Here is a 12,938-nt window from a genome sequence, read left to right on the forward strand (position 1 = left end):
AATGCTATATAAAGCGTGCATTTTATACATAACCTAAAACACAAGCTTTGTTTCAGGTTTTGGTTTGTTTAATTTGTGTTAACAAACTGATTATGAAAATTTCTAGTGGTTGTTTGCATTGGCAAGGTAATATTGCATTGAGAAGATTTATTTTGAGAATCGTGCCCAAAATGCAGGACTAGTAGTATAACATTCAGGACAAAGTAGAAATTTGAAACTACTCGCCCTGCAGGGTGAGTAGCTCTAAAAAAAATGTTTTCGATCCCTGTAATGATGGTAAGAACTGCAGGCAGTAATTTGTTATATTTTTTGTTTGATTATTTTAGAGATATGTTTGATCTGAAGAAAGTTAATCCACTACCCAACATGTTGAAGTATGTGCAGGATGGCAAATATACTCTGTTCTACTTCTATAACCAAAGTGTCAAAGCTCTCATTCGATTCAACTCAGATGTTGCTGTAAGTATATATCACTATAAGTCACCATATTACTTATCAGTCTGGAAAGGTAACTCTTCCTTTTCCAAACAATCGGGCCAAGAAACATTATTTTACAGTATGTTAAAATAACTTTTTGTGCTTGACTTTGGTAAGGGGAGATTTGCCGTCATCCATAAATCAAGCTGTCTGTCCGTAGACTTAGAAAACTGTGTATAAGGGGGTATCTGTGTAACATTTGTAGTTGTAGGATGTCTTACAACTTACATTGACAAATGTATTAGATACGTAGATAAAACAAACAGGGAGGAATCTGTTAATTTGTTTTTGGAAGTTTCATTTATCTCTATATTTAATTTTTGACTTAGTATCACATGAATTCTTCTGTAGTACTTAAGCTAGACCATTCATGATTTGATGAAACTTGACATAGTTGAATTGTGGTATTGCACTGATGTGTGAAGTTCTGAACACTATACCTATAGTAGTTCTTGAGATAGCAGGACGGGACGGGAAAATACCCTCATATCTTTCCCATCATAAAATAGGTTTATTTGCAACCTCGTATCTTGTTTACTTCACTGAAGGTGCTCACTAGAAATGTCACACATGTCCTCGGAATTGTTAAGGTGTTACTTTGATTTAATTTTACAGCCCTTATAAAACAATGTGAATGTTTTTTTTTAATTTGTTTGTTTAAACTGAAAATAATACACTTACAGAGAAAGAGCAAAGCTCAATGTGGCGGTATGTTAATGATGAGATGTGCTGAGGGTGGCAAAACGGATGTTAAGGTAAGCTTTAATGAATAACATAGGAAGTCGATAGGTTAACTAATTTGAGTGCTGTAATATATGATATATGTTGAAAAAACATAAAATAATATAAAAATGTAAATTACTGTCTAAAAATGCAGGCTTTCTACTGGTCCCTACTTTTCCTACTTTTCCCTACTTTTTTCTTTTGATCCCTACTTTCCCCTACTTTTTTCTGAAATAGCCCTATTTTCCCTACTTTTTCATTTTGAAATGAAATGAAAAAAAGAAGATATTTAAAATGGTATTTCAGTTGTATTTCAGTTGCAATTGATTAATAGTTCAGGTGTGTGTAAGTGTCTCCTTGTGATGTCCACCCTTGAAAGACTCATGGTCAGAGCTGCATTACTGGTACTAGTACTGCAGTATATACTGGAGCAATTTTGCAAGTACTGGTACTGATACTGAATTACTCTTACAAAATTTTGCTACTACTCAAGTACTGGTACTGCATTACTGTCTTAAAAAAGTGGTACTGCTACTGCATTACTAGGCAGTATTTTTGGTTTTGATAAAAATGTCATTATTTTTACTCATAAAGTAAAGCTGTAAATTTCACGTATTATTTTATTTTTGTGAAAAAGTAAGTTATCAAATCTATAAATAATTTGCTGCAATATTCCTTCAAATGTTAACATAGTATTCATCATAAAAAAGCACCAAAGACTTAAAGTAAAATTAAATTGAGATAAACAGAGTCAATAACTCTTTACTGGTAAAATATCCTTATTGCAATCTGATTACTTTGTATTTACTAGTAAAAAAAGAGCAAAATAAACACTAATAAATTACTTCTATTCTAAATAATCATATTTCAAGTGATATTGTTAGCACCATAAAAAAGTTATTTACTTTGGTATAAATTGAACAGAGGTGTGAAGGTGTAAAATGCAACAAAAAGACTGGTGGGTTTAAAATGTAAGATTATTGCATTGTATTACAGTTGACTGCGGTTACAAAACAATAACATATGACATGAATATATGATGATTATTGTTTGTAAAAAGTATGTTTGTTCATTTAAGTTGTAAAAATGAAATATCAACTTTAAAGTTAATGATTTTATTTCTTTGTGGAATAATGTTTGCAATTATTTTGAATGACACTGTGTATTTATTCAAACTTTGATGAATATATAAAAGTATTAGTACTGGTACTTAATTACTTCCCCCAAAAAAGTACTGGTACTGCAGTACCAAGCTAAAATCAAGTACTAGTACTGGAAATGGTACTGCAAAACTTGGCAAGTACTGGAACTGGTACTTAAGTACTACAGCCTTAGTACTGATGCAGCTCTGCTCATGGTGCCTTGGCAAAACATTCAGCAACATTCTGCCTATGAGGTGCATGTCTTTCAAGCATGGACTGAACTGAAGATACACACAGCCTGGTGTGGTCTTGGTGATGGTATGTTTTGCTAATTCTTAACTAAAACGGTAAGAAATTCCTACTTTGTCCCTAGTTTTTAACATCAGAAATCCCTACTTTGCCCTACTTTTTGGTAAAAAAATGCCCTACTTTTTCCCTAGTTTTTTTGGTAGAGGCAGTAGAAAGCCTGAAAATGATATAGATTTTATTTTGTAATCAATATTGATAAGTTTTCCTTTGTGATTTTTTGAAGTCCTTAATGATTATTTGAAGGAATCTTCAAAAAACAGGTTTTGATTTTATGTGTTAAATCTATTCCTTAAGAACAGTTATTTCTTGATTTGAAATACATTTCTGTTTGAATTGTTCTAAAGATTTTTGATTTGTTATAAAGATTTTTATTTTGTTAAAGAATTTTTTTAATCTGCTTCACAACCAGTGAATACTTAAAAGGTTACTGTTGCTGAAATATAAAAGTATGTCTTAAAATGCTGTAGAATACTAGGCCTACCCTCTATTAAACTAGAGCTGGGCAAGCTCACATACCAAGCCAGGCTACACCACAAGCTGCCCAAATTTAATGCCACATGAAATAATAAAGGGCAATTCCAAATTAAAACCCATTTTTTTCCATTACATAGTAAACCCATTTTTTTCCATTACATAGTGATATATTCATCTGGCCAATTATAAGATATACATTTGGATGATTTATTTGTTATAGTAAATGTAGTAATAAAAATAGGTACACACATTTTGAAGTATTTGTTCATGATTGTAGAGTACAATGCCAGTGATTCAGTTCATGAACAAACGTCTCATCAGTGTGACGAGGGTCGACCTCGTACATATGCTTGAAAACAAGGAAGTTGTCATCAAAGACTTGTCTGACAAACTTCAGAAGGAGTTAGAACCTATTCGTAAGTTACAGTTTGGTATTTTATATCTTGTAGGTAAATTTTACTGATAATAGATTATAGTTGCCATTTCAACAGTACTCTATATGTTCCACGAGAGTGCTATCTAGCTAGCTTACGGAACAGTGATTGTTCTGCTCAGGATCTCGGTTGTGCCTGAAATAATGCACAGAAGGGCACATGAAGTCTTCCTCCACTGGTAAAGCTGGAAAGTTGCCATATGACCTATACTGTATCGCTGCGACGTAAAACGTTACCAAACAAAAAAAACTGTTTGCCTCCAACATAGGCACTGATGGTCAGATCATGATTGTTCATTTTACACAAGTAGTACAACTGATTAGTTTAAGGAAACAGACTCGAAATTATCAGTACAAGTTGCTAGACTTTGTTTAAAGTTGAGCTTGTCTTTGGTAAAAAACTATACTTTGCTTATCTTTATTTTTATACGCCCGTTTGAAAAACGGGACGTATTATGGGAACGCCCCTGGCGGGCGGCGTCCAATTTTGTCCGGAGCATATCTCCTACATGTATGGAGGGATTTTAATGAAACTTCATAGAAATGTTCACCACTATGAGGAGCAGTGTCGCGCACATGAACCAGGTCTCTAGGTCAAAGGTCAAGGTCACACTTAGAGCTCATTGAAAAATGCTTGTCCGGAGCAAAACTTCCACATGTATAGAGGGATTTCAATATTACTTGGCACAAATGTTCACCATTGTGAGGCGGAATGTCGCGTGCAAGATTCAGGTCCTTGCGGCCAAGGTCAAGGTCACACTTAGAGGTCAAAGTTCAGATAAAAATATGAAGATGTGTATATGGACCATTTAGTCATCATTTATTGAGGGATTGTAACACAAATGGTCATTATCAAGACTATGGCTGTGATACATATAATTTAGGTCAATATATACAAGGTCAAGGTCACTAAAGATGATGAAATATCCAGATTTTGTAAATAGAATTTAATCAAAGGGGGACAACAAAGTTATTACTTTGTTCATAAATGACTTACACAATTACTCCCCTTGATCTACTTTCACTTTCAATTCTAAAAATAGAATTTAAAATAATCCTCTTTCTTGGACTTGAGTATGTTCTAAAGAATGTAACATTTATTTACACATGTTTCATTCATTGGTCAAGATTCTTAACTGTGATAACTATGGTGTTCTGTAGACTTGGTATTTGTTCATAAAGATCATACAGTAATTACCTTATCAAATGTAAATACTTTCTCATAGAAATTTAATTATATTTTAATTTTCAAGTAAATATCAGTTCAGCTCTCCTACATGTATGGAGGGATTTTCATGAAACTTCATAGAAATGTTCACTACTATGAGGAGCAGTGTTGCGCACATGAACCAGGTCGGTCAAGGTCACACTTGGAGCTCATTGAAAAATGCTTGTCCGGAGCAAAACTTCCACATGTATAGAGGGATTTCAATATAATTTGGCACAAATGTTCATCATTGTGAGGCTGAGTGCCGTGCATAAAATTCAGGTCCCTGCAACCAAGGTCAAGGTCACACATCCTGTGCATATCTTCCCTACTGATTTGTTTTAAGGTTCATTTAACAACACAGTGCCAAGAATAAAAACTTGCTTGCTAGATAACACTTATCCATAATGCCCCCATCTCCATCTAAAGCTTTCGTAAACGGGCGTATTTTGTGACTATGGCACCCTTGTTTAACAAATGAAAATTATATTGTGCAATTATTTTTAATGAAAGTTACAACTGTTTTGAAAATCATTTTGAATTTATTACATAAAAGATTTCTAATGTAATTCTTTTTATCTGGTTTATTTTAGCAGCGAATGGCCCAGTGTATTTCATCTATGAACCTAAGGGAAAGTAAGTGTCTATTTTTCATTGTAAACCATAATTTCTTTTAAATTTGTGCATTGTTTAATTGCTGTATATATCACGGAATAATATACCACGTAATTCTTGTAATTGAAGGCATCCTGTTAAAGGTGCATGTCATAGATTCATAAATATATTATTGACTTATCAATTTCTGATGTTGTGTATGAAACTGTAAATACATGTATCTTTATTTCTGGTTTTTAGCTCGACTATTCGAAGAATATGAGAGCTATTGTAGTCGCGTCGGCGTCCGCGTCTGCGTTGGTTAAAGTTTTTTGTAAAGTCAAATATCTCAATTATTACTTGAGATATTCAATTGAAACTTACAATACTTATTTATAGTAACAAGGTACATCAGATTGACAAGTTGGATAACTCTGCCTACAATATTGACAGAATTATGCCCCTTTTTAACTTAGAAATTTTGGTTAAAGTTTTTTGTAAAGTCAAATATCTCAATTATTGCTTGAGATATTCAATTGAAACTTACAATACTTATTTATAGTAACAAGGTACATCAGATTGACAAGTTGGATAACTCTGCCTACAATATTGACAGAATTATGCCCCTTTTTAACTTAGAAAATTTGGTTAAAGTTTTTTGTAAAGTCAAATATCTCTATTATTGCTTGAGATGTTCAATTGAAACTTACAATACTTATTTATAGTAACAAGGTACATCAGATTGACAAGTTGGATAACTCTGCCTACAATATTGACAAAATTATGCCCCTTTGGAACTTAGAATTTTGGTTAAAGTTTTTTTGTAAAGTCAAATATCTCAATTATTGCTTGAGATATTCAATTGAAATTTAAAATACTTTTTTATAGTAACAATGTACATCAGTTTGCAAAATTGCATAACTCTGCCTGCAATATTTGCAGAATTATTTGCCCCATTGAAACTTAAAAATTTGGTTAAAGGTTTTCAAAGATATTTACTTGAAACTTTACACATGCACTTAGGGTCATAATAGGAAGGTCATAATTGTATGTCACTGACCAAGTTCCATAACTCTATCTTGCATTAAGGCTGATTCATATCCCCTTTTCTACTTAGTCTCTTGGTTAATGTTTACATGCAAGTTTTACATATCTCAATAACTTTTAAAGATATTTATTTAAAACTTCACATATGATTTAGGGTCATAATTGTAGGTCACTGACAAAGATCCATAATTCTATCTTGCATTTAGGCTGATTTTTCTCCCCTTTTTTCAACTTAGAAATTCATGGTAAAGTTTTGCTTGTAAGCTGTTATATCAACAATTACTGAAGGGTTTGTGCCTTTTTTGGGACAATTTTATGCATTCATGATAATAAAGCAGTGATTTACTTGATAAAACATCTTAATAACAAGCCTTTGTACCTTTTCTGTCAAATTTATGTATTCATAGGTAATTAATATTATTATACTCAATAAAACACCCTTGTGACATTTCCTTCCGAATAGTCAAGCCAATACTGTATAATTAGACCCTCTCTAAGGCCTATAACATGAATTTATAAAAAAAAATTAGCCCTTTTGTGAACTTAAAAAATTTAACATTATCAAAGCTCTTTTACTATCAAGCACTTAGAATAGTCGAGCGTGCTGTCCTACCGACAGCTCTTGTTAGTTCAACTATTCAAAGTTTGACTTTCATACCTGCTTGGTTGTTAATGTTATTCTGGTTAAAGTTTCGAATCAGTTTCTTGTGTAACTTAAATCTTATCAATCAAAGATATTTGATTGTAACGTAAATGATGGCTAAAAGTTCACTGTCCAAGGCACATAACGGTAGCATGAATTTTGAGAAAATCCTCTCTGCGAATCAAGAAAATTCCTAATATTAGTGGCATGCAACATTAATCTTCAAAAACTTCTGAAGGTAGTTAAAACTCAACATACGTCTTCAGGCAATGGATTTTGAGTGATTTATGGCCCTTTGTTAGCGCAGAAATTTCCTATTTAAAGTGTTGGGTGTAACATTTATCTTTTTAACTATTCACCATGGTTGTAACAGGAAACAGTTATACATGTCTTCAGAATTGGAGTTAATATTTCAAGATTATAGCTCTGTCACTGGATTTTGGATTAAGCACTGACAGTAGATGAGCATACTGTCCTACCAAAAGCTCTTGTTGCAAATCAACTGACGATTATATGTGGTCTTTTCAGGAATTATCCTTACCAAGAATTTTGTAATTTTTTTAGAATTTAAAAACCAAAAATAAACTAAAGGAAATATAAGTTTCCATTCATGTTGTGGAATTATAAATTTGATTATGTTTTGTTTAGGAATGCCGATCCAAAGTGCGCAATAGTAATCTGGCGTGACAAGTTCCCTCTATTCTTGAAGGATGAGTTTTACACCAGATCCGAACGTCAACATTGTCTCCGTCTGTGTGGAGTTGATCCTGACAGTATGTATTAGTATAACACCAATGATTATCTTCTTGATTGGGCCACCATGGCTTAGTAGTTAAAGTTTACCGAGTTCAGTGCATTTCTCTGCGTTTCCTGAGAGCATCATTCCTGCCTGTGCCATAGACTTGGGCTTATACAGGGGATACCGTAATAGCTACATTATGTTACTATGTATAGTGTAGGATAAGTTGATGATAAACTAAAATTGCCAGCATGTGCCAAAATAGTTTAAATTACAAAGTCGCTTTCCAGTATATAATGCTGTTGTAACCTTAATCAGCAAATATAAGTAAATATGTTGTACATCATTATATATTTTGCTATAATAAGCACATGCATCCTGTGGAGGAAGATGGTAAACATTCTACTTTTGTAATGTTTTATTTAAGATTTATTGTTTTCTTTTATTTTAAGTTGTTGAAGCTGAGGAGGAGGAAGAGGCCATGGAATAAATTTGTTGTCCTCGAGGCTATTACCTTCATACTGTACGAAGTATATGGCAAGGTGTATTCGTCACGTCACAGATCAAATCAACATTCTGCTAAAAACTTAAGATTCATGAGACAAGATTCAATTTACTTACATTCTGACTTACTTGTAAAATTTTGTTACTTGGTGTTTTCAAGTGTGTTTTTTATTTTCTTTTTAATATTAGTGAAGATAAAATAGATCATTAAAATGATCAAATAAGTGATAAGATACCATTCTCGTTAAAGGTGACTTGAGAAATCAAATTTCTTGAACTTTGAATTTTTCACCTTTGTTGAACAAATACTTGTTTGTAAAAATGAAAATTTTAATACTGATTTTTGTGTTTCAATATTGTTAACATTCATTTTATCATGAGGAAATTTAACGCTATAGAACATAAATTCTTAAATTTTATTGTGTTATTTTCTCTTTGAATTTCAAGAATCATTGTATCATTACATTTTTTATATCATCATCATTTCTCTGTAATTTCATGTAGTTTTGTACACTCTGGTCTGTAAACAATAAAGTCAGTGTCCATCAGAATCATTTGCTTCGTTATGTTTTCTTTGAAATGAATATTGTTCGTACTACACGTAGTAATTTTAGAGTATCTTGCAGAATCAGTTAAGAGATTAACTTTGGAAGAAACATGTATAACGTCAGTATCACTACATTGTTACATTGTCCACCTATAAAGAGCTAAGAAACTGGAAAAGAGAGTTAACCCCATGATGGATCCCGTGGAATTAATCATACAAACGTTGGAACAGAAACAGCTTTTTTCCGAACAAGGGTTTTTATGCAGTGTCTGATCTTGAATCTACATGATAGCGCACCCGAGTACAAAATGCTTGCGATGTAGGTGAGCTATTAAAGAATGATGTCCATTGTTGCTCATCGTTCCTTACTACATCTCTTAAACCTCACTGTAGATTTTGACCAAACTTCATTGAAAAAGGCATCCTTAAATTTAAAGTAAAATAAATCGATGCGGAGGGTCAAAATTTGGAATGCCCTGAAGGGATACTAATTTTACATTTCTTGAATAGAAAAATGCATTAGATTTTCTGTAAACCCCTACAAAGGTGACATGAACCACCATGTTTGAGTAATATAATGGGGGAACTATATTACAATAAACGGATTATGTATCGTTGGTAAAAAGCATTGCTAGGTAATTTTGCATGAATTGTGGCCCTAGGATGAAAACGAGCCCGCCTTAACGTGACCCGACGATCTACTTTCTCGGTAAGCTGTCCGGGGCAATTCTGGCACAATGTTAAATATACCGCCAGAAATTGAATGTAACAAATCGTGACAAATTGAAATCCTAGTTTACTGAAGTATTTAAAGATGGCCACACAGAATCGGAAAAAAAATCTGCGATCTGGTGTCCAGCGTTCCTGAGTAAAATTGAGAAAACACTACAAAAAGAAAGTATTATTTAGGAAATAGTCATTGCTGATGTTTCATGACTATAACAGAACATGGTGGTCCAAACCTTGCAGTTTACAAGAAACAGTACTTGTTTAGTTAATAACTTTTTCCTTTCATGAAACAAGTATCTGGCGTTAACTTCTCAATATTTCACGTGACCTATCATACTTGTATTTATATGGGCTGCAACTAATAGGGTTTAAATTGTTACATAAAATGCTTTTAACAACCAACGTAAATAATACATTAATTTAGTACATTGATAATTAATGCAAACCATTTCGTGCAAGAGTTGATATTAAATTGACAGTCGGAATGAAAATGCTGATGACAGGATACCTTTCTTCGTAGTATTGTACAGAATTTACTGGGTAGGAAGATTTTAGACACGTACTCGAATCCCACGTTTAGCACACCAGAACCAAAGGTTCAGAGTGAGCTGGGGGATACTCCGTCGTCATGCGTCAACAGACATCTCTGAAACTGTTGGGCAGATTTACCTGAAATTTGGTCTGTAGCATCCTTGTTACAGTCACACTTAAATTTGCTTATGCCATTTCAATTGACCCCTATTACGGGCCAACAGGGCTAAAAATAGAAAACCTTTAAACATTACTACTAAACTAAATGATGGATGATTACCAAAATTTGTCTGTAGCATTCTTAGTTAGACTTATATCAAATTTGCTCATTTTAATTTGATTGGCCCCTTTTAGGGGACTCTAGAGCTAAAAAAGAAAAAAAAAACAATCTTAAGACATCTTCTATAGAACTAACTGATGGGTGATCACCAAACTTTGTCTGTAGCATTCTTAGGTAGCCTTTTATCAAGTTTGCTCATATTTATTTGATTGGCCCCTTTTAAGGGCCGCAAAAGTTATAAATGAATACCTTTAAACGTCTCCTTGTACAGAACTAATAGATGGATGATCACCAAATTTTGTCTATAATATTCTTAAGTAGTGTTTTATCAAAGTTCAACGACTCGAGCCCAGGATCGATTTATTTTCCTTCAGGCCAGGTGCCAACGGTTTTCTAAATCTACGACCCTACGTAACGACTCCCAGAAAGCAACTGGTGTGCATGTAATAGAAACATGATGCTGGGTTGAGGTCACGGAGGCCAGCAATTCGCATTCCTTTGACACAACGCCATATTGAAGAGCGTTTGGAGTGGGCGCAGACTCGTGTCACATTGACAGTTATTGATTGGACCCCGGTGCTCTTGACTGATGAGTCAAGGTTTTGTGCGGACTTCACGGACAGACGGGTTAGTGTTTGGAGAAGTCCAAATGAAAGCTTAGCTCCAGCATGCTTTGCAGAACACCGCCGTTTTGGCAGGGGTTCAGTCATGGTGTGGGCGGGAATAAGCGCTCAGAGGAAAACGGACCTACATATCATTAAAACGGTACACTGCCGGCAGTTAGGTACGTAAATGAAATTTTAGATGTCAATGTACGCACATACGCTGGCGCAGTCGGCTTATGGATTACAAACCGTTATCTTGAGGAGGCAACTATAGTCCGCATCGATTGGCCAGCGAGGTCCCCAGATTTATATCTAATTGAGCATGCTTGAAATATGCTGCAGAAAGCCATTTCTTTATGCCACGTCCAACAAACAATAGTCCAGGAGCTAGGACATGCAATCATAGAGGAATGGGCCCAGATTCCGCATCCCAAGGTCCGCAGGCTCATCAGCAGCATGCGACGGCGATGTCAGGCCGTAATTAATGCCCGCGGACACCATACTTGGTATTGAAAACCCTATGCCGACCATTTCCTGATTTGCAAAGATTATTTTAAAATGTTGATTTTCGTCCAGCACGCTCTTTCCGAAACAGTCACACGTCAAGGAACACTTCCATTGTCACTATTTTCATAAAAATCAATTCCTAACTAATTATATTTAATTCATTTTAATCAATTTCACATTTATTACAAATACGCAAAAGTAACGCACTGTCCTATAGTATATATACTGATAAAAAAAAAAGAAAAGGCCATCGTAAGACTGACGTCCACGTAGGCCATCCTCGCGTTAATGATTGCGTACATTTAGGACAGAACATATTCGGTTGTTATGTGTATCAGGGGTGTTTGTAGCAGTGGCAACATAGGTTTGTGCGTGTGTGTGCTCTTGTAAGGACCAGCAACTGAGGACATTTGTCAGGAATAACAGCAACGAGTGAGGACATGACCGACAATTGAGCCCATCCTCAATTGACAAAAATATTTTATACTCTCAAAATGCTTATTTTTTGCTAAAACATGTAAAAAAATGGTAATCAAGTTGTGTCCTCGGTTGGAGGTCTCATATGATGGGTGTGTCGGGGCTGTGTGTCGACCTAAAAAAGTAGCCATTTTTGAACTTCCCACTCGGCGAATTATTGCGTCCTCAATTGCCGGTCAGATTTGACAAAACTGGAATACAGCATTTCTATTGGTTGAAATTAATGCAAAAAAAATGGGAAATATTATTTAAGCTGTTTAATAAGTAGATGTAGACACTTTAAAGAAAGATTTAAAATCCACTATGAATTTTTATAAACAGGTAAAATTTGTAAAGGTTATCTGCTTACTTACCGGAAGTCATTTAAAGGAAATTTGGAATCGGACATTTTTACTGCGTGGTACAGTACAGGAATGCGGGGGCAGAAAAAGGTAAAAGAATCCTAATTTTTGATGCTATATTACTTATAATAATTCATTGCAGCTTAATAGGCTTTACAGTTGTACTATTTGTTTTTCTATACTGTTTAGTCCTAAAGTTTAGACAGCCTCAATTGATCACAGTACATGTACAGAAATCAACTCGTACCCAAACCATTTCGTTTTATCATGCCTGTTGAAAGGACTGATTAAAAAATCTTTAAATAAGAAAAAAATATTAAATCTTATAAAATTGAAATAAAAAACAACAAGAATTGTGAATGTTACCGCAGGGAATAGGTAAATTTTTATTTGTCACTTATTTTCGCGATGCCGCTTTTTATAAAATAAAAATTGGAAGCTATGTTTTGTTAAAATGTGTGTAAAACACTAAAAATGAGTTGATGAATGAAAACTACTGAAGGTATTGTTTACACAACTTGAACGAAGATATCTGCCAGTATGTGTTAGTTAGTTCTAACATATTAAGGTGATTCCGCTTTGTCAGCCATGTTTGTTTTCACAAAGTATGTCCAAAGTGAAAGTAGCCA

At 34.1% G+C, this 12,938-nt stretch overlaps 1 protein-coding gene across 1 annotated transcript; it reads left to right on the plus strand.

Moving 5' to 3' along the window:
• Positions 1–326: 326 nt before the first annotated feature.
• Positions 327–8,843, plus strand: LOC132721439 (uncharacterized; the record flags this gene model as incomplete). Its single annotated transcript, XM_060705746.1, is given in 6 exon segments — positions 327–459; positions 1,161–1,232; positions 3,403–3,541; positions 5,359–5,401; positions 7,698–7,822; positions 8,241–8,843. Coding segments are annotated over 6 exon segments (550 nt in total), but the record flags the coding sequence as incomplete, so codon positions are not given.
• Between the last annotated feature and the right edge of the window lie 4,095 nt (positions 8,844–12,938).

This window comes from Ruditapes philippinarum, unplaced genomic scaffold (genome assembly GCF_026571515.1).
Source record: "Ruditapes philippinarum isolate M1 unplaced genomic scaffold, ASM2657151v2 ctg21372_1_1_1_1, whole genome shotgun sequence".
Lineage (NCBI taxonomy): Eukaryota > Metazoa > Mollusca > Bivalvia > Venerida > Veneridae > Ruditapes > Ruditapes philippinarum.